The sequence below is a fragment of the Cryptomeria japonica genome, chromosome 10 (assembly GCF_030272615.1).
Source record: "Cryptomeria japonica chromosome 10, Sugi_1.0, whole genome shotgun sequence".
NCBI lineage: Eukaryota > Viridiplantae > Streptophyta > Pinopsida > Cupressales > Cupressaceae > Cryptomeria > Cryptomeria japonica.
This window is the reverse complement of record NC_081414.1, coordinates 379,976,182-379,999,626: the sequence shown is the minus strand read 5'-3', so window position 1 is coordinate 379,999,626 and position 23,445 is coordinate 379,976,182. Positions and strand designations below refer to the sequence as shown.

At 37.3% G+C, this 23,445-nt stretch overlaps 1 protein-coding gene across 1 annotated transcript; it reads right to left on the bottom strand.

The window, feature by feature from the left end:
• Window positions 1-21,572: 21,572 nt before the first annotated feature.
• LOC131075849 (uncharacterized) lies at window positions 21,573-21,938 on the bottom strand. The gene has a single exon (XM_058012766.2). It carries the CDS (start codon window positions 21,936-21,938, stop codon window positions 21,573-21,575), a length of 366 nt encoding a protein of 121 aa, XP_057868749.2.
• Between the last annotated feature and the right edge of the window lie 1,507 nt (window positions 21,939-23,445).

Here is a 23,445-nt window from a genome sequence, read left to right as displayed (position 1 = left end):
AAGGGTTTGTCCATGTGACCCTTGCTGCATAGTTTTGTTTATGCATTCATGGGTCATAAGGGGAGCAAATATGACATGTTTGCCTTTGGGGGTCATAAGGATATGGGGGTTAAGATGAGTTTTGTTGTGTTTCTTGGATGCCATGAGTTGGCTGTGAGTTACTATCTAGCAGATCTCCTCTAGGGTATTTGGTCCACTTCCACCCTAGTAAAACATCACATTATGTGATGAAGTTTCAGCTTGGGAAGGGAATGTGTTTGTTGTGTTTTGTTTTCCCCTTGCTTGTTTGAGTTTGCTTGAGTGTAACCCGTCTTGGAATTGGTTCTCCAAGCTCGGGGGTGGCTTCTAGTAAGCCTAGGCTAGGAGGTGAGCACCCCATGGTCACAACCTTATGATTGTATGCAGGTTGCTTGGAAAGAGGAAAGAAAGCTAGGAGTTGCAGATTCTACTTAGTTGCAGATTTTACTTAGTTGCAAATTTTACTTAGTTGCAGAAGGAAAGAAATTAAAATGTAATTATTGTAATTATTTTGAAGGAATGGAGTGTGTTATTTAGTTAAGTCCTCATCTATTAGGGATGAGAGACTAATTGGGTATTTTTCCCCATTTGTAAAAGTTGACAACTTGAGTCACACATTTAATCAGAAAATCATTTTATTTAAATTCTGTAATATATAATGCTACTGTTAATTTTATTTAATTATGTCTTAAAATAAGATCTATTGTTATTTATCTCTACAATTTTTGTAAAGGAATGAAAGATGCAGAAAAGAAATGCAGTGTGTATTTATGTATTTTCCTGCAATATTTACATGTTGATTGCTTACTATCATTTTATTTTACTTAGAACAAAAATAAAAGGGAAAACATAAAGCTTTTAGAACCATGTAAATCTACTTTTCCTATAAGATATCTAGCTGAGGTTAAAAATGCCCTTATAATCCTATTTTATTTTTGCCATTTTTACTTATGTTATACATAACAGAAAATTAACCTATAAACAAAAGAAATAAAAATAAAACCTATTTATAGTCTTTAGCTTACTGTTAGTATAACTGTCAAAAAAAAAAATATTACTGTAAAAACAAAAGAAGAACTGCATGCTAATGCATAAATTTATTCAAAAAAAAATAAAGATTCCTAACCCTATGAGTTTGGATATATATATATTTAAAAAAAAATGCACATAGATATAACAAAGATTTATGCATGAATCTGTTTATATATATATATTTGGTTCACATTTTAAATCTTGTAAAAAAAAAAAAAAGTTTGGGGAGTGGGGGGGTGGGGGGGGTATCGGGCTGAACCACTATGTGTTAACACAGTGGACAGCTCATGGGCCGAGCCACTGTGTTTGCACACAATGGTCAGGGTGGGAGGTGCCGCCACTGTGTGTAAACACAGTGGACAGCCCGCGGCCGCCACTGTGCTTACACACAGTGGACGACACCGACCACCACTATGGGTGCACATAGTGGATGACATCACCCGCCATTGTGTGTAAACATAGTGGTGACCGGGGGGAGCCCGCACTGTGAAATCCAACCTCCCTTCGACTTTCGCCCTTCCTTTTGGCCTCCACCTTTTCATTCAGTCGCCACCTTGCCCTAGTTCGGCCCTGCATAACACACAACCTACACACACACACACAAAAAAAAAAAAAAAGGATAAACCCTAACCCAATTTTGGGTTAGGGTAAAGGCAACACAAAAAAAAAAGGGGGGGTTAAAATTTTTAGCTGGATAAAATATGCAACCCTAATCCAAATCTGGATTAGGGTTTGCATTCAAATAAAAAGACAAAAATATTAGGGTTAGCTAATAATATAAAAATAAAAGAGAGGGATTATTAAGTGGATTTAAATAAAATTATAGGAGAAGAAATTACTCAACCCTAGTTAGGGTTTGAGATTTAAAAAAAAAAAATTAAAATAAGAAGAGGGGGAAATACTTTCCAAATTTTGAAAATAATTCGCCCCATTTATTTTTGGCCATATGTGTTAATAATTTAAAACTCCTTATCCGATTTGGGAGAAAATAAATTTTAATATAGTTATTTTATATAATTAAAAATGGAGAATTAATGTTATATGGATACATTAATCGCATAGTTGATTTAATTTATTCAACTAGGGAAACTATATAGTTATTTGATATATTCGATTAAATATGGACGTTAAGTTATATTTTAAATTGGGGAAAAATTATAATTGAAAATTATTAATTATTTTTATGAATTTTTAGCCTTTGAGGCCAATGTTGGTCAGATTAATTATATCATCAAATTTAAAGGTTTAGAGGAAATTAAAATTAACTATAGCATAAAATTGGATTTATTTGACAAATGACATTCTAGAATTTGAATCCTTACCGGTTAGATTTAAATAATGTATTTGTGTGCACTCGATTAATTAAATTTTTAATTTAGGATATCCTCGTCATCATTCAATTAGACTGACATAACTTTTAAATGCATTTGAGATATCTGATTTTCCCTCGACTTTAATTAGCGGCAATTTAATTAAGATAATTAAATTAACTAACTAAATTGTGACAACCCTCTTGGGATTAATTAATGTCGCTTATTTGAGTTGGTTAATTAATCCAACTATAGAAAACAATTCTATTTACATCCTAGTTAAGGCAAGACTTATTTGATTCCACTTTAAATGTAGATTATTTTGAGAGTTTAGGTGTTTCAAAAAAAAAAATTGTTCCGTTTTTAGCCCAAAAGTTTGGGCACGACAAAAATGTTCATCTAAGAGTCAAAGTTGGTCAAAAAGTGGGAACTAGTATTCTGAGTTCACCCAGACGTGAAACATAAACCTGAAAGTGTGACAGATCTTGATCTGATAACATAAGATCTGAGATGATACTGCCTTACAATATATCCCATTTGTAACCCTAACCCAAAACTACTTATCTAAAATCCTTGCATAAGTCCTATCATTCTGTAACTCCATTTAAGAAATTTAATTGACCCCTTGGACCCAAGCATAAACAGAAAGCTACATACATCATAACAATGAATTAAATGAAATAAACCCTTGATTCGTTTCACTTAAAAAATGATAGAATCATGCAATGGAGAGAAAAAGGTTGAATTTCTATTTTTATAAGTAAAATGCTATCTCTGTTACAAGATAAAATTTATGCATAACTCCTTCAAGAACCTGTATAAAATTTGACACTAAAACATTTCTTTATTTGCTCTGTAAAAGATTTTACAACTTGTTTGCTTCACTTTGACTCACTACTAGAAACAGACTAGGAAAAACCCAAGGAACAAGAAAACTGAACCTACAAGACATTTCCAACAAATCTGAACCTTTCTTCTGGCCATGATTTCTCATTATATAGAATTAAAGGGAGTGACAAGCTTCCGGCCAGAAGACACATGTTAACAACAGATTCATTCTTAACAATTATCCCTAAAAGGTTGTATACAATTATGTTACAAATACGTTTACATGTCCATGCCCTGGCACCTCTGAATCATCATTCTTAACTGAAAAATTGGTAGGGGCCTGTTTGAGCCATGTTGTTATCACCCTGACACCTTTGGATGGAGTGTGAGATGTTGCGCTTTTGTCCTATTGAGTGTTTCCTTTCTAGGGGTCGAGGTCTTGGCAAGAAGAAAATTCACCTCTAAACTAGAGGAAGAGCTTCAACCTTCATGCCCAAGATCAGAGGCAGTGGGAAGGGAGTTAGAGGGTAAACATAATATGTTGGGGAGGGGTCACAACTTCTATGCAACTACATGGATGGATTGCTACCGCTCCCTACCCAGACATGTTCCTTTTTCATTCCTCTACGGTCTCTCTCTCAAAACCCCCTTCCACCCAATGACAGAGTAGACACAGAGGTTGTGCCATGCGTGGCCTTTCTTCATAAGAAAAGGCTTTCACGCCCCCTCTAGAAATCCTCCCCACTTTCACATCCCCTATGGCAATAGGCATACTCACACATGAGAGACAAAATCCATCTAGTATCACAGAGTATTTTGCAACTCCATCTACAAGCCTGCTCAAACATCATTCCCTTTGTAGAAGGAAAAACTCCAATCAAAAAATGAAAAGGCTTCATACTATCCTACCAATTTGATTACCACCTTGTTGTATTTATTGTTGAACAATACTTCATCATGTAGTGCATGTTCATGAAACATCATCACTTTGGTGCTCTTAATTCACTCTGGCAGCTATGGACACTAGAATTCATGCATATCACATCTACTGTAAAGTTTTGTCAAGGTTCATCTGATGCGAGTGATTTTATCCCGATTTTATTCTTCCATGGGTGTATATTATTCTACTTTAGGATCTCTGCCAAAAACAAATATCTGAATTCATCAGAGAACTCGTCATCCATCACACTTAAACCAGAAGCTTATCCAAATCCTTTCACATCTCTGAGATATCATCCTTGCCTTGTCGAACCAGTCCTTTTCTCAATAGAAAATTTGAAAATAATCCTCCTATATTGGATCGACATCAAAATCTCCCAATTGGTCACTAATCATCCTGAGTGGACAAGTCTGTATCTCATTCAATCTGCCTTTCCTGTGCAAGTTATGACCGGTGCCTTCTATGATCCCTACTAATTTCTCATTTGAAACTCAGTCGTAGATCTCACCCAACTTGGCAAATATAATGGTCATTTTATGTTGACGCGACATTTGTCCTTCCATTTGTATCTGCGGACCCACCAAATCCTGACTAAACAGTACCATATCATCCTTCGATCAAACTCCATCAGCGACCTCACCGTAGGTCTTCCTAATCACCCTAGGACATGTGACATCATCTTGTGATGCCGTGGTTTGTAACCTCCTTACAAATTCTATCGCGGGAACACGTGGGCTGTCAGATCTATTCAATCTTTACTGCTTTGCATAATGCCCTTTAACTCCTCTAGAATTAAAGATCAAACAACTTTTACTTTAAGACAAAACATCTCCGTTCATTTTGAACACGTGCAAATTGATGGGACTGTTATTAGACCAACTTTTACCACCTGAGAACCGGTAACACACTGCTTCAACCGGTTATACTGCCAACCTTGTCGATTTCTACTTATAATACATGGCACAATCTTGCGATGTCGCAGTCTTTATAATCCTCGCATCTTTGATTATGAGGAAGCGTAAACCGTTGGATCCATTATTATTTTAACAACTTGCTAGACTACTTAGAACTTTCAGACTTAGGAAAACATAAGCACGGGCACAAATATTAAAAGGGAGACCAGTCATAGGGAATGTTTGCAACTTAGGAAAAATCATTTTACATACACCAGTTGACCACCACTTAATATTTAGGGAATGGGATGGCCCCACTCATGGTAAGCAACCATTGGCTTTAAGTGGGAAAAAGTAACAACATAATATATCATTATTAAAGATTTCTTCACAAAATGTAAGAAACTTTGATAAACCCTAAACCCTAGACCTTATATCATTTATAGAGGATACAAATAAAACCAGAAAATCAATATTCTAAGCTCAAAATTGAAAATTTCATGCAATCAATTTTCAGAGCTATCAGTGGCTCTAGTTGGGGATGTTCATTTCATAAGAATGAGGTGAGATACTGGAATCTTTGAGTGAAGCAGACCAAAAAGAAATTACCTGGACATGGTAACTTCAACAGAAAGGAAACTACACTGCCAAAGCAAACCTAACTAATGCTCATGGATAACAACTACTTTTAAGAAAAGTAGAACCTCAAAAATTGTCCATGAACAGGCAATTTAAGAGGGAATTTATTTATAATTTTATTGGGCATAGAGTCAGAGAAACTTACTCTACCCCAAATTATTTGTGGCTTGCAAGGTCAAACCACATATGATGGCCCAATGCCATCTGACAATGCCAACTAGTGCTTTCCTCTGTCATAAATATGATTTTATTTTGAAAGCATCAAATGTAATTTAATAACATAAGTGGAAAACCATTTTTCAAACTTGCCGACTACTTTCATCCATCCACTATGCTTAATTTTATCACTGCAATTACTGCTGAAAATTTAAAACTTGTGCAATGATATAGAATATTTTCCATTTTGTGACATATATGTGTTGTACTGAACATAGCACACATCCTGACTATGACTGATATCCTTTTCTGAAAAAAACATCATCCTATTGAAAAAGGAAAATCTCATATTCTGGCACATAACTGAGAAAACATGTCTCTCTTGCAATATCAACCTGCCTACTAAAATAGGGACTCTCTAAAGAACCCACCTTCTTACTAATCATTACAAGCAAACTGTTATCAAGGAGAGGAAAAGGATCAGAAATGACCTCTTCAGATATTTCACCCTCTTGTTTTGTATCCAATTTAATATCAACAATATCAGCAACAAGGGAAAACTGATCATTGTTACCTATCTTTAAATCGGGTATTACACCTTTATCTTTATAATATTCCATTTCAAAAGTTGATACAATAATATCTAGATTCTCAATTGTTTCTTCATACAAAGGGTTAAGAACAATATGAAAACCCTTCTCAAAAATATTAGAACAGAGCACCAATTGATCTTCATCTGCATCTTCATTAAATAATACATTGATATTTTCACTAAAATTATTGCTCATCTTATCTTCAGGTTCATTAGGAATCAAGGAATCTGAATTTGAATTGGGACAACACCCAACAATATGATCTCCATAGTATGAATGATCCATATTAAGATATTCATAAGCCCCAACAAAGCTTTCGTGATCATTCTGATTCTTTTGAACTAGATTTCTCTCAAATGTAGAGGTCGGCTCTGGGACATTTTGGAAATGAGAGCAATTTATAACAGTCTAGTCCTTAATGCTAGAAATAGCTTGTACTAGGACAACTTCCTCATTTGTACACATCATGCATCTTTCTATCCCAATAATCTTATTAACTAAAATTGGTGGGATCTTATCATTTGAATTATCATCATCATATATGATTGATTCCTGAGAGACTGAATTCATATCATCAAATTCCTACATACTTGCATCAATATCAGACATAACACTTTCCAATTCTTTATACTCATTGTTGGATTTATCTGAAACACGAGATTGCAAACAAATCTCCCGTGAGGTGTTCTTCTTGGAGCAATTACTGTCGTTGTCATTTAGTAAAGCAATTGACACCATATCCATCTCTACATCTAATATGCCAAATTGTTTTTTATTAACCTCTTCTTCATCAATATGAGGAATAACCACTGTCTGGGACAAGTTCTCTTCACTCATATTTTTGTTCAAATAATAATTAATAACAAGGCTAATGTGATCAGTAGGGATATAAGGGTCTTGATATTTTTTTATGTTCAGATTTATGCTTTACTTCAACCTCTAATATCTTAGGATAACATACCCTTGTAGATAGATAACCCTTAGGGATTCCATATCTTGAGTTATTCTCAATATCCATTTCTATCTTATAAGCCTGATGCAAGGTTTTAGGATCCTCATCTCTCAGCAAATAACTCTTTTCCTCATCAAATGCAGCCAAATAAACAACTAAGCACACTGCATCATTTGGTCTATAACTGCTAGGAATGTCATCCAATGCCCTAGCAAACCTAAGATTAAAAGAAGGTACTAACTCATCTTCTTCTTTCTAGATACCCATGAATGTTTTCATAATTGAGCTTGGATTAATTATTTCACCAAACTGTTCCATGAATGCCACCTTCAACTCATCCCATGATGAGATAAAGCATACTGGCATGTAACAAAACCAGTCTCTGGCATTTTCCTTCAAATACTGAACAAACAACTTCATGAAACATCTTCCTGATTTATTTCAAAATCTTCCATTAACTCAGAAAACTCTTGCAAATGTTGTCATGTTGATTCTGACTTTTTCCCACTGTATCCTGGTAATTGTTCCCTAACCCCTATAGGAACAAGATTGGAGAAACCTTTGACACCATCAAAATTCAATGGCTTATATCTTTCCCTAAAGAAAGCTCTATGGTGATTTGGCAGAGGTTGCACATTTGTATTTGACATTTTATAGGGAAGCACAGGAACATGATACATATTTTCATTCATTTCCCTATTTCTTTCCTTTTTCCACAAATCTTAAACTATTGCATTGCAAAGGATCAAAACATACTCCATCTAATCTCATATAGAAAATAGAAACTAAATCACAGGAGAATGTAAAATAATCACTACCATTCCCTTTCTTAGTGCTTATTTTACTCTTTAGGGAACATTTTTTTTTACACAATTTTCATGAAAATACACTTGACTCATGAAAAATGTAAATACCTGGAAATGCTGAAGCTGTTGTTACCTTCTTTAACCTGGTACTTGAAAATTCACCTTCAATCCTTCAAATCTTTAACACTGATGTTTGATAGAGTCGTCACCTCCTTGCAGAGGATAAATACTCAAACAACTGGAATTCCTTCACAAGTCAGATTTGTTTCAACATAGCACTACAACACTTCCTTATCATCAAATGGCATTATTGATTCCATCCTTAACTTGTCAGGGTACTTCATCATAAGATCTCAAATCTACTTCATCTTTTCTACAAATTTCTTGATTCTTCTTCAAGCAAACACACACTGGTGCATAGATCTTAAAGTCTTAGAGTCGCCACTCACAACTTGTGAGGTATTACATATAATCTTGAAAAATGGACAGATCTGGACCAAAATTCTTTATAGAAAATGAACTACAACATGTTTTCCAGCGATATTTATGAGAATTGACTCAAACCGACAAGAGAATATTTAAGAAGCTTTTCACTCTGTGGGAAAATTTTTTAGTCTTGTGACATAGGAGCAATGCTCAACCATCAAATCACAAAAGACCCAGACAACTCTATGCAACATTCCCCAATTGAGTTGCCATTTTTGTCGGTTCCCAAAAATGGATGGGTTTACACTGCCACTAGGCAGAGACCAAGCTGATTCCTCCAAATATATATGGAGAGCCACCTCCAACTATCAATATCCGTTAGGATTGGACCAACATTAACAAGGACATAAAGTCCTTCTGCACTTTAGGCTCTGCAAAACCAAGGAGGGTGATCCCTTTCGTGAATCTCCTTCTCTCTGCAACGATACTTAGGAATTAACTGAAAACAAAGAAGATTATCTCATTAAAAAACTCAACAGAAAGGGAGAATGCTCAAGCATGGAAAGTCCTTTAGTGATCCGCAACCTTAAGCCAGAGTATGAGAAGGGCGGGACAACTTTTAGAAAATACACAAAATTTAATAAATGATATTCTGATATTTAGAAGATTTGTAGAGATTCATCAGCTGAAAACAAAACAAGACTGATAAACAAAACCGGTTACAAGCATTGATTAGTGCCTTACTCCATTAGGCACTTGAAAGACGTGAAACATAAACCTGAAAGTGTGACAAAACTTGATCTGATAACATAAGATCTAAGATGATATTGCCTTACAATACATCCCATTTGTAACCCTAACCCAAAACTACTTATCTAAAATCCTTGCATAAGTCCTCTCATTCTGCAACTCCATTTAAGCAATTTAATTGACCCCTTGGGCCCAAGCATAAACAAAAAACTACATACATCATAACAATGCACTAAATGAAATAAACCCTTGATTCGTTTCACTTAAAAACTAATAGAATCATGCAATGAAGAGAAAAAGGTCAGATTTTTATTTTTATAAGTAAAATGCTATCTCTGTTACAAGATAAAATTTATGCATAACTCCTTCAAGAACTTATACAAAATTTATGCATAACTCCTTTATAATCCTCGCATCTTTGATTATGAGGAAGCGTGTACCGTTGGATCCATTTTGTTTTTAACAACCCGCCAAACTACTTAGGACTTTCGAACTTAGGAAAACATAAGCGTGGGCACAAATATTTAAAGGGAGACCAGTCATAGGGAAAATTTTGCAACTTATGAAAAATCATTTTACATAAACCAGCTGACCACCACTTAATATATAGGGAATGAGATGGCCCCGCTCATGGTAAACAACCCTTGGCTTTAAGTGGGAAAAAGTAACAACATAATATATCATTGTTAAGGCTTTCTTCATAAAATGTAAGAAAATTTGATAAACCCTAAACTCTAGACCTCAGATCATTTATAAAGGATACAAATAAAACCAGAAAATCAATATTCTAAGCTCAAAATTAAAAATTTCATGCAATCAATTTTCAGAGCTATCAAGGAGATCCAAATCTCCTAGAAGATCTAAAATTATTTGTGGGAACTACAAGCATGGACACTTTTGTAAGAAGTGGAAACAAGAAAATGAAAAAAAAAGGATTATAATTTTGAGTCTAAGAAGGAAGATAGTAATGAATTCATTTTAGATTTGGTCACTCATATAAGTAATGATACATGGTTAATTGAACTAGATGCATATTTCTATATGGCCTCTAATAGAGATTGGTTTTTTGAATATAAATAATTTGATGAAGGTAAGGTGTACTTAGGTTATGATTCTTATTCAAATATTATTGGTCATGATAAAGTTCGAATTAGGTTCTCTAATGGTAAAATGAAAGTGATTAATGGTGTGTTGCATATCCTTGGATTAGCACAAGATTTATTATCTATGAGAAATATAATAGAAGTAAGCATTCAAGTAGTCTTTTCTAACATAGGATGCAAGATGGTTATAAATGCTATGATGATCGCTAGATTTCTCATCTTTGGCATGTTATATAATCTTGATCAATACATTGTTGTGTGAAATAGTAATTCTACAACAAATAAGTTTATAGTTACTTCATTGGAAAAGGTGAGTGTTTCATATTGAACAAATGGTCATGGATTTTGGGTATACAACATTCTTCCATACTCAACTAGCTTTCCCTTAAAAGTAGGAGTGATTGACTGAAACCATTAGCAAAGGAGTAGCACATGTGTTGTTCTAGGTCTAACTCACTCACATTGTGATCGAGTCAATTCTAGATAATAGACTCACTTGCTTTGGACATTACTTCAAAGACATAAAATCCTCGTAGGCCCTATCATTGTCAATGCATCATGAAATTTAAGACTTTGTCTTGGAAAATATCTTGTGTCAATCAACAAAATTGTGTATTATTGTATTACAGATGGTGTGACAAATCAAATGATGTACATTGCTCCAAAATTTCATAGACTTTAAAAACACATAACAACATTAAGAAAACAACAAAATAAATACACAAAATATATACTATGACATAACATCCATTATTAAACTCAAAATTAAATACTCTTATCTTTTTTATTATTATTATTAATTTTAACATTTATTTCAATATATTTAAAAACTTGTTTCCAAACTCAAGCTCTTTATCTTAATTATTTGATTGATTGTTTGATTAGGACATGTATTAACCTATAAATCTTTAGGGGTCTTTATTATTATTTATTTTTCTTCACTATATAGTTTCAAAAGCTTTAACTTCTTTGACATAAGGCAATTGTTGTATAATTGTATACAACAAATTATTTAACTACTTATCTACATCCCTTTATTGCTTTAGGCAATAAAATGTTGGTGATAATAATTGAAAGGATAATAAGTTCATCACATAGTATAAAGTAGTGTATAATTATTTTTGGTTTAAATTATGTATGTTTTTTGTTTTTATGCTGATTCATTGAATGAATCTAAAATCCAAAATATGTATTGAAAAACATACAAAATAAAAGCAAAGATAATCTTATACCAAATCCATTAGATATCCACCACATTGTGTAAATCTCATCCTAAAGTGATTTTTTATGAAGTAATGTATAATTTCTTTTGATTTTAAATCTCATTCTAAAGTGATTTTTTATGAAGTAGTGTATAATTTATTTTGATTTTAGTTGTGTGTGTTTTTCACTCCTCTTACCCATTCTCTGTATCTAACCCAAAATATCCATTGAAAAACATACACAATTAAAACCAAAGACAATTATACACCCAATTTATCAGATGTCCACTGCACACAATGAATCATATCTTGAATTGAATGTTAATAAAGTAGTGTATGATTGCCTGTGATTTTAAATTTGTATGTTTTTCATTCTCCTCTTACTCTTTAATTGAATATAATCCAAAACATCAATTAGAAAAAGGAAAAAAAACCTAAAGTCAAAGACAAACATATATCAAGTCTATCAAATGTGCACCACACAACAAATCTCATCCTAAATTGAATGTTTTTGATAATAAAGCAGCCAAAACAAGGAGGCTGACCCAGAAAATATAGCAAGCCTCAAAAGAGAGCTAAACCAGCACACACACAGCTGCCAAACGACAGTTAGCCAATCCCTACCTTAATCATCAAAAATAAAAACCGCCTACAGCTATTGGATAACCCAAGATTGATAACAATCTCGTCCAAATAGCACCTTAAACAACAGATAATCAACATATTGTTCATACTATAAAAACTGAGGAAAGTAGCAAGAGTCTTAAACTTAACAAGGATCCAACCAATCCAAAAATTAAAACTATAACAAAAAAGAAAAGTTTCCATCATTAATCTTGTTTTCCAGCTCCCAAGTGCTGTGAGAGCAGAAGCCTAGTCCAATCTTCAACAAGGAACTCAAACAGTTCCTTCATGGTGTCACCTTCCAACCCACCTTGTTCCAATTTCTCCTGGTGCAGTAGGCACATTGAAGTAGTTGAGGAGTGCATGACATTAATGGTGAATTTCCCAATTTTGTTGACATGGGACTCCAGATAGTCCAACTTCTTCTTCACTCCATTCAGGTCCTCAGAGATACCATTACAACCCGCACACTGCACCACCACCTCCTTCTCCCCACCTTCAGCAACAGTTTGGCCGCCCTCAGAATTTCTTCCATCCTCCTCAGAGATATAAGGGGGGGAAGTGTTAGAATATGGGGAGGCGGTCTTATTATCATCCTTGATAATCTCTGAGTCAGGGGCCTTTGTACCTAGCTTAGAGGAATATGAGCTTTCTGTAGCCTCCATCTCATCCTCAACCTTATCACTTTCTGCCTTCTCACAATCTTCTTCCTCCTCATTAACATAGTTCTTCCTAACGATAATTTATTTCATCCAGGGTTTGCCAACAAACCTGTGGGATCTTCGCGGGGTCACACCATCCTCCGCATTAGACTCAACTAACTAGATTTTAGGTTCTTTCCTGGGTTTCTTGGAGGTAGGTTTAGCAGTGGAAGGGTTACCTTTGTTTTTATCTTTGTTTTTCTCCCCAATTTTGTGGGAAATGAGAGGGGCGTGGTCAAGGGATTGACAAGGCGTAATAAGCTTTTTTGAGGTCTTTTTGAGACCTTTTTTAGAACCAACAGGGGGGCCTGGATGGAGGGAGCAAGTTGAACAGAGATGGGTTTAGGAGGACACAGGGCCCTGTGGAAGTTGTAGAGCCGAAAAATCAAACCCTAGTGGAGGATGGTGTAATTGTTGTCTTGACTCATGCAATGGCGGACATCTTTAAGAGTAGACTCTAAGGCGTGCAGTAAAAAGAACGGGAAAGAAATAGTATCATGGTTGCGAAAGTGATTGAGCAACGGGAAATGGTAATAATAGAAAACACCATACCTTCCCTCAAGGGTAAAGTATTTCATAATAATTTTGCACACCTGGTCCCATGGGTAGGGAAGGAATTCCCTGTTGAAACCCCCACACATCTTGATATGTTCCTCACCCTTTTTGTAGAAGCGGTTCATACTCGTCTCATCCGCAACCCTGTTGGTTTTCTTCCACTTCCTTCCCTCTGTTGAAAGACTTGTAGCCTAGGCAATGACATCCTCACTGATTTCAAACGAAATATCCCCCATAACAACTCTCCTGTCATTCCAGCTGCTCACAAATTGCATGGAGAGGTTTTCGTCAAACCCAGTCATGGCTTCCATGAATGGAATGATGCCCCCTTCCTTGGCATACATCCAAACGCAAGGGTCATTGCGAAAGCAGTCGTCAGTAGTGTTTGGCTCAACCCGGACTAAATCTCCCCCCATAATAGCTTCCTCTAGAGTGATGTTGGGATGTAGTGTAGACCAGAAAATGGTTATGCAGAGGGAAAAACCAGAGCAAAAGATAAGAAAAATTGACTAAGAATTAGCCAAAGTATGGTGAGAGTTGCAATAATTATCTTTTGTGGTGTTTCCTAAGGCATGCGAAGGGACACCTCTTAATTCATCTGCCAACTTGCAAAGATCTTCATTATGGAGAAATCTTAAGTTCCAGTTATAGTAATAAGTGATGTACTTGCTATGGTTAGTCAAGTTAATGATTAAAAGTTGGCACTTCAATCCTTCGGTAATACAATTATCGGTGGTCGGTCACATCATCACCGGATCGGTGCGATGGAGAAAATGGGGACCACTAGAAGCCACCTTGGCGTATCCCACCCAATTTGAATTTGAATTTCCCTCCTGTAGCTTGACATCGCAGATGAGCCAAAAAACCCCTCGTAAAAAAGGACATAGCACATCATTTGCAAGTAGAGAAATTATGGTCTCTCCCAATTAGGGACTTTTGTATGTCACAAAGAGAATCAAGGTGTCTCCAGCACCTCATTCTAGTTATCTCAAGGCCTGTCGCAGCCAAAGAGTCCGCCACCGAGTTACCCTCTCTGTAAATGTGTTGAATTTGAAATTCCTCAAGTTAGACTATCATGAACCAAATGTCCTTGATAATGTTGCTAATCATCTAGCTAACCCTTGAAACTCCTTTAGCCGCCACAATAATTATCTTAGAGTCCCCTTCAATGATCAATCTTTTAGCATTGATATCGAGAGCCAATTTAAGCGCCCAGAAGAGAGCAAGGGCTTCAACCATGTTACTCAAGACAAAGTCAAAATTCCCCGCATAGGCCAGAATCAGGTTGCCCAAGCTATCCCTAATAATTCCACCTCCCGCCGCAACTCCACTGCGAGCGGCGCCATCAAAGTTAAGTTTGAGCCATGAGGGGGGTGGTGTCGACCATCTAGTGTTAAGCCTCTCATTTTTTTTGAGTTGTCATATCGAAGGAGGTTGTTTGGCAGATTCCATGTTCTAATCCAATTGCAATCCATCACCAAAGGGGCTGATTGTGGAGTTTTCCATTTGCAAACCAGAGCGTTCTCCTTGAGGAGCTTTTTTGCTATGCCAACCACTATTTCAACAAAGTTATTAGTTTCACGGAAGATCCGATTGTTCCTTTCCTTCCAGATATGCCAACAGATATGGGGAGGGATGAGTTTCCAAAACTGTCTAATCGGCTGGTGGGCAGAGGGGCACTTCCAGTTGTTGATAAACTGCTACAAGTCTTCTAAGAAGGTCCACACAATATTAAATTTCTATAAAACTTTGTGCCAGACCATAGAAGTGAAGGGGCAATGGATGAAAAGATGATTTATGCTTTCCTTAGCACAATTACACATGACACACTAATTGGCTAGCAGGAAGCCTCTCCTTTTAAGGTTATCAATAGTAAGGATCTTCCCATGTAGAGTTGTCCACCAGAAGAAGTTAATTTTAGGGATAAGTTGAGAGTTCCAAGCTTCTCTCCAGTTGTAGCAATCATTCATAGGGGCGAACAAGAGATTGTAGGCCGACTTAACACTGAAAGTCCCTAAGGGATTCATAGCCCAAACAAACTTATTAGTATGAGTGAAACGGGGGATCCTGACCTTCTTAAGAAGAGATTGTAACTCTCCAACCAAATGGTCCCAATGAGTATTATTTCCTAGATCATCAACAAGCCTCAACCAACAACGAGAGGGAGAAATGTAGTTTATCACAAGAGGACCCAACAAGTCCTTGAGAGTTCCCATGAGGCAACTGAAGCGAGAAGTGGCCAGGGGTCTATCGCCAATCCAATTGTCCTCACAGAATATGATCTTCTCACCATTGCCCACCTACCATTTTAGGCCTTGTCTAAACAACTTCCTATTTTTGACAATGTTGTTCCATATCTTAGACCCAGGTGGAAGCTCGTTAGAAGAATGAAGGGAAGAGAAGGGGGTGTGATTGAAATACTTAGCCCTCATGATCTTGCTCTAGTTAGCTTTGTCCTTCATAAGATTCCAACCAATTTTAGTCAGCAAAGCCTTATTTAGGTTTGAAATGTTTTTGATTCCTAGGCCTCCCATGTACTTAGGTTTGCACACCACCTCCCAATTGACTAAGCTGATTATGGACTTTTCCTCCATCCCCTTCCACATAAAACTTCTTTGGATTTTCTCAAGTTTCTCAGCCATAGCAATGGATATCTTGAATAGAGATAGAAAATAGACCGAGACACCTTGAAGAGAGGCCGACATAAGCTGGAGTTTACCCGCACTACTCAGAGTTTTTCCAGTCCAACCAGCGAGTTTCTTCTGCATTCTTTCTAAGATTGACTCTCGGAAATGGGAGGTGACCTCCTTAATTATGAGGGGAAGACCCAAGTAGGAATCAAGGAGATCAGCAACACAACATCCAAGGATTTGCATAAGTTTACCCTGGAGATTTCTATCAGTGTTGAAAAAATAAATTTTGCTCTTATTATAGTTGATAAGTTGTCCTGAGGCAAGGGCGTAATCCTCCAGCAAGTGTTTCCATTCTTTTGCTTCTATAACAGATGACTGGCCAAACGAGAAGGTGTCATCAACAAATTGCTGCATAACCACTGGGGGAAGGGTTGAAGTAGCTTTCACCCCTGAGATTTTTCTGGTCCTGATTAAATGGGAGAAGTTCCTGCTCAAAACTTCAGCCACCATAATAAACAAATAAGGTGAGAGAAGGTCCTCCTGCCTTAGACCCTTCCCAGCCTTAAAGAAACCACAAGGGGTGTCGTTGACAATCGTTGAGTAGTGAACACTTTCCACTACCACCTTGATAATATTGATGAATCTTCCTTGGAAACCCATCTTGGAAAGAACAACATATAGGAACTTCCAGTTAACTTTATCATAAGCCTTAGAGATGTCAAGTTTAAGAACCATACCTGGGTTGTGACTTTTCTCCATGGAGTGGATGACCTCATGGGTAGTAATGACTGCATCAAGAATATGCCTGCCCGGAACAAAACCCCTCTGGGAGGGGCTGATGCATCTTTCAAGAAGGGGTTTAATTCTGTTGACAACAATTTTAGAGAAGATCTTATAGACCGAGTTACACACGCTGATGGGGCGGTAATCAATCATAAACTTTGGGTCAGGAACTTTGGGCACCAAAACAATGAAAGTGTTATTCAGCTTCTTCATAAGGTTCCCAGTGCGAATGAAGTCCCTGGTAGATTTGATTAGGTCATACTTTATAGTTTCCCAGAACACCTGAAAGAAAGCCGGAGGGAAGCCCTCAGGTCCAGGGGTCTTAAAGGCCTTTATTGCAAAAACCGCCTCGTTAACTTCTTCTTCAGACATGCAGCTCATCAACAACTCATTATCAACATCATTCAGAACTTGAGGGATAAGACTGAGAAGCTTATCACTAACCTCAGTAGGTTCACTGGCCCTGTCATTTGTGTAGGCATTAGCAAAGTATAGGGAAGCCCATTGGCCAATCTCACTATTCCCCACCAATTCCTCATTCCTGTTATTGAAAATGGATCGAATAGTGTTCCGCCTTCTATGCTTAGAAGCAGATCTGTGAAAGAAGGAGGTGTTCCTATCCCCCTCAGTCAACCACTGGATTCTGGATCTTTGCTTCCACTAGATTTCTTCAAGGTTCATGATTTCTTTCCATTTTTGTCTCCACCCTTCCTCCTCTTTGTGGATATCCGTAGAGGTGGTCCCCTCCGCAATGGTTCTCTGGAGGCGGTCCAAATTGGTTTCAACATCCTTTCTCTTGAAGATATCCTCAAAGGAAGATTTGCTCCAAGCTCTGACCTCCCTTTTGATTATCTCCAGCTTTTTAGCAATTCTAAACATAGCGGAACCTTGAACATGGGAGTTCCACCAACTTTGGATACACTGTTTGAAATACGGGTGAGTGCCACATAATCTCATACCTAAAGGGTATGGGGCCCAGGGTCGACTTGTCAACCCATGAAAGAAGGATTGGGAAATGGTCAGAGATAGTGCACGGGAGAGACAAGAGCGAGGAATTGTTGCCAAGGTTCCACTTGGCCGAGATTAGAAACCTATCCAACCTCACCTGAATCAGATTGGAGCCTTTTCTGTTGTTAGACCAAGTGAAAGGATTCCCTTGGAGGTCAGGATCAAGTAACTCGTTATTTCTAATGAAGTCAGCAAAGTCAAGCATACTATCATTGTAATCAGTTAGACCTCCAAGCTTCTCATAGGGAAAAAGGGGGGTGTTAAAGTCAACAGCTAACATGAACATAGCCTCCCTATTATTAGTCATGAAGGTAGTGATTTCCTCCCAGACCAGAACTCGACCATGTCTAGTATTAGGAGCATAAATATTGAAAAAGAACCATGAGAAGTTGTTCATAGTGAACCTGGTAGTAAGAAAGTTGTGAGAAATGTCGACCGCGTACCCATCCAGCTTGCTCTTATTCCATAGAGTAGCAATTCCTCCTAAAGCACCTTCCGCCTCACCATAATGGAAAGCAACACCCGACCATATACTGTCCACGAGCGTAGAAAAATTTTGATGTCATTTTCACGTCCTGGATTAGAATGATATCAACCTTATTGGTAACTATGCTTTGCTTAAGAGCATACTGCTTCTGGGGGCTATTTTAACCCCTTAAGTTCCATGAAAGGAACTTCATTTCTTGCCTTTCTAAGATGTCTCCAGAGTTAATTGCCTTCCACTAGCAATTTCCCTGGCCATTACCTTAGTTCTGAGGGTACTCTCAGAGGGTCTGCCTAGTTTAGAGTCGTTTCCCACATCCGCCTTCTAGTAGCAGAAGAGGAGGAGGTCGAATCTAGAGTGTTCCCTATGGAAGGAGTGGGCCCAACCCCAGTGCACCAAATGCTTCTCCCACTATTTCTCATAGTGTTGGGATTCAACTACATGAGCATAGGCTGAGTGGTCTCACTGTGCCCTTTCTTCTCTCTGAAACTCACTTTCGCATTCAGACCTTCTTGTTCTACCTTCATCTGGGAGATCTCTCCATCTTCTAGGTTCGAGCCCAAGCATCTCCCTGAGGAGGGATGTGTCATCTTGGAGTCCGGGGTTTGCATCATATTAAGAATACCTTCCAAGAAGGGGTAGCCCTCCTCAATAGTATCTTGAGGGCCTTCTTTTTCCTTCAAGTCCTTGGTCTGACCCACAAAATTGTCAATAATCGGGGGGTTGGGGAGGGGGGTAACATTCTAAGCTGCCTCCACATTAACAATACCCGAGGACGATAGCTTGTCCTTCAGCTTTTCTTCCGAAAGCTGAGGGGTCGGGCAATCAGCAATAACATGACCGTGTTTTCCACACCTTTGACAATAAAGGGAGGCGTTCTCGTAGACAATAGCCTGCGTCCATTTACCCCATTTGGATTTAAGAGCTATGAAATTAGGGAGGGGGTTGTTACCAACCACATTCACACAAAGGCGAGCATAAACAAGTCTAGACTTCTGCATCGTCACATTGTCAGCAGCAACAAACTGACCAAATGAGTTACCAATCCATCTAAAAATGGTGTCATCCCAGAACTCCAGAGGGAGGTCAGGGAGTCTGATCCAAATCGGCACTAGTCTGAGGAGGTTTGCACTAGGGTCAAACCTCGGCTTCCACTTAGAGAGAGTTAGGCAGTGTTTGTCGTAAGACCATGAACCAGACATAATATAAATGAGGTCTTCTTCTACAGTAAATCTGAAAAGAAAGAGCCCCCCCGGCATAGCAAAGACAAAGACACTACCTTTTAGTTTCCATCTGGAGCCAGCCCATCTTCTGATCATATCTATAGTGGGTCTGAAGGCTAAGAATCTCCCCACCAAGCAGAGGTGTAGGGAGGAAGCGATATTATCCATAATACTGTTGGGGAGACAAATCTCAGGGCCATCCTCTCCAGCAGTTACCTTAGACAGCAACGTCGATGACCCTAACTTAGAATTTCCAACAAAGGCACCTTTCCAGGTACTCGCTTGAGCATCCCTAGGTAAAGGCCCCACAACATCAGTCTTGGGAACCTTGTGAGGAGAATCCAAGTTGGAGGTTACAAGGGGAATCTTCTCAAGGGAGGGGGCCTCATGCAACACTGCATTACAAGCGTCAACGACACCAACCGAGGGAGCCCACCCAACACTCTAGGAGGGCAGCACAAGAGCCAGATCCAGACACATTTGCAGGTTAGCAGGGGGGGGGGGGGGGGGGGTGGTCAGGATCCAGGGAGAACGGGCCCTCCCCTGTAGAAACGACAGCCATTGCGGAAATTCAAAGAACAGCAGAGCGGGAAAGTGTGGAAGATAGTTTCTTTGTATGATTGTTTTTTATTTAACTGTATATGTTTTTGTTTATGTAGTGTATAAATGCTTTTGATTTTAACTATATATGACAATGTATAATTGCTTATGATTTTAGTTGTAAATGTTTTTCACTTTCCTCTTACTCATTCATTGAATGCAACCGAAAACAATTATTAAAAAACACACAATTAAAGCCAAAGACAATCATATATCAAATCCATTAGATGTCCACCACACACTGTAAATCTCATCTTAAATTGAATATTTATGTAGTGTATAATTGATTTCTATTTTAACTTGATGTTTTTTATTCTCCTCTTGCAAATTCATTGAATGTAATCCAAATCATCAATTAAAAAACATACACAACTAATATTAAAGACAATCACACAACAAATCTATCAAATGTTTACTGCACACTGTAAATCTCATTCTAAATTGATTTGATTTTAATTGTGTATGTTTTCCACTCTCCTGTTGCTAATTCACTGAATATAATCCAAACTATGGATTGAAAAACATACACAATTAAAATCAATGACAATCATATACCCAATCCATCAGATGCCCACCACAAACTGTGAATCTCATCCTAAATTGAATGTTATGAAGTAGTGTATAATTGCCTTTGATTTCAACTCTATGTTTTCACTGTCCTCTTTACTCATTCACTGAATGTAACTCAAAACATTGATTAAAATCACACACAACTATAACCAAAGATAATCATTTATCAAACCCAGGCAGATGTCCACCACACACTGTAAATCCCATTCTAAATTGAATGTTCTGAAGTAGTGTATAATTGATTTTGATTTTAAGTTCGAATGTTTTTCATTCTCCTCTTACTAATTCACTGAATGTAACCCAAAACATCCATTAAAAAACATACACAACTGAAACTAAAGATAATCAAATTCACCAGATGTCTACTACACACTGTAAAACTCATCCTAATTTAATTTGATCTTAACTGTGTATGTTTTCCACTCTCCTCTTAACTAATTCACTGAATGTAATCCAAAATATCGATAACAAAAACATACAAATTTCAAACCAAAGACAATCATACACCCAATCCACCATACATCTACCTCAAACAATAAATTTCATCCCAAATTGAACCCAGAAAAAACTTCAAACAACAGACATTTGTGCAAAAACATTAATTACATGAAAAACCCTTAACTGGGTGCAAAACAAATCCCTCCACCTGATATTCAACAAACACAGAGCACCATTTGAACAGATCTGTAAACTAGAAACAGTAATAAATACACCCACATAATAATTACAATGCATTCATTCATTCATTCAAATGTCTCTTCCTCTCCAGAGGACTGGTACCAGACCATGAGCAAAACAATGAGAAGTACAATGGCGACACCCACAGGGGATCCACCTGATGTTCTACTTACAGAATGAGGAGTACCGACAGGAATCCCTCCTCCTCCTCCTCTCTTACCCACAGACGAAAGCCATCTTATCGCCAAGACCAAAAAAAGCGGCGCCACCATTACCATCAAAGGATTTACCTCGGTCAGAACCTCCAAACTGGTCTGTTCTGCTATAAATGAGGGCACCACCAAAAAAATGGCCACCACAGTCAAAAGGAGGATTGTGTGAGGCGGATTCGATGGAGGAGAAGGATACCCAGCACGCCTGTAGCCACTCATGCCTCAGATCCTCTTTTTCCCACAAATCCCCAAATTAATTTATCGCATTCCCACATCTTTTTTCTTTTAATATAAACCCTCTCCTCCAAATGGGTCCCGCCCATTCTTGAGCATGAAGCGTGCCAATTTCTGGTGCATGAAATCATTTTTGCCTGTTTGTCGTCTCATGGTGGGTTAAAGATGCTGCATTACAGATTTTCTGTCCATGGTTTTTGGTAGCTTTCACAGGCTTAATTGTTTAATGCTCCGTGAAAAGACATTCCTCCAACCGGCCGGTCCACTCAACCAAATGTGAAGCTTACTTTTTGATGGGTATTCAATGGTGTAGTTGATTCCAGCTTTCAATCTGGGTCGTGAATAAATTGGGATTGCAACGTTGAAACAGCTCGTCTGGACTTTTGCAATGTTGGAAATGATTCGCTTCAGATAACCGTTGTAGAACAATTCATTCTAATTGGATATAGGAATGAAAACGGTATCTTTTTATGGTCTACATGTGGAAATCTGATTTTGGGTCTACAGATGATTTATAATATACTAGACGACTACATCTTTTCAAAGAAATGGTTATTCAGTCATTAAGTTGCACATAAATATCTATGGTTAGATGCTAAGTAACTGAAGTTTTGACTGCTCATCGATGAGGACTATTGTTATTCGTTTGAGGTGATGGTATAATAAACAATCCTCATCCATGAGAAGTCAAATCATCAAATATGTAGCATCTAGCCATGAAATCAAAGAGATTTTCCTTGTTATGTTAGATAGTTCCATAATTTTAGGGGTTCACTAAAGGAGCTCAAATAACACAAGATTGTAAGGTGTAGATTTGTTCCATAGTGGAGTGCATGGACACTATCCCATCCAAGAATTGCTTGAGGCACTGGGCAATATTTGAAACGATTTGCTTCAATCAATTTTTGTTAAACATTTTAATCTAAGGAAATGGAAGAATGGATGAAGGAATTTTAATGACATCCATGAGATCTAGCAATCTAAAGGATTAATAATCGCATCCTTAAAACATTTTTAAGTTCCTTTTGATGTCAGCACTTCTATTATGAATCTTGATCAAGAGATTTTCCTTGTTATGCAAGAAATCTTTGTAGTTTTAGAGGTTCACAAAAGGAGCTCAAATAACATAAGAGTTTAAGGTGTAGATTTATTCCAAAGAGTTTGGAGTGCATGGACGCTATCATGTACAAGAATTGCTTGAGCAACTTTAAGCAATTCTATGGTTATTTGAGTTAGTTGGTGCTCTTAGTTTTATAGACTATTTGGTCATTTGGTCGATGAACGAAAGAATGAGTGAAGGAATTTTAATGGCATTCATGAGATCAAGCAATTTAAGGGATTAAGATCTTCATTCTTAGCACATTTTTAAGTTCCTTTTGATGCTTGTTCTTCTATTAGAAATCATGATTAAGAGATGTTACTTGCTATTTAAAAAACCTCTATAATTTTAGGCATTTAATAATTGAGCTCAAATAATAGAAGAGTGTAAGGT

Coding starts and splice junctions, on each gene's coding strand:
- LOC131075849 (XM_058012766.2), bottom strand. CDS start 21,938: ATGAGTGGCTACAGGCGTGCTGGGTATCCTTCTCCTCCATCGAATCCG.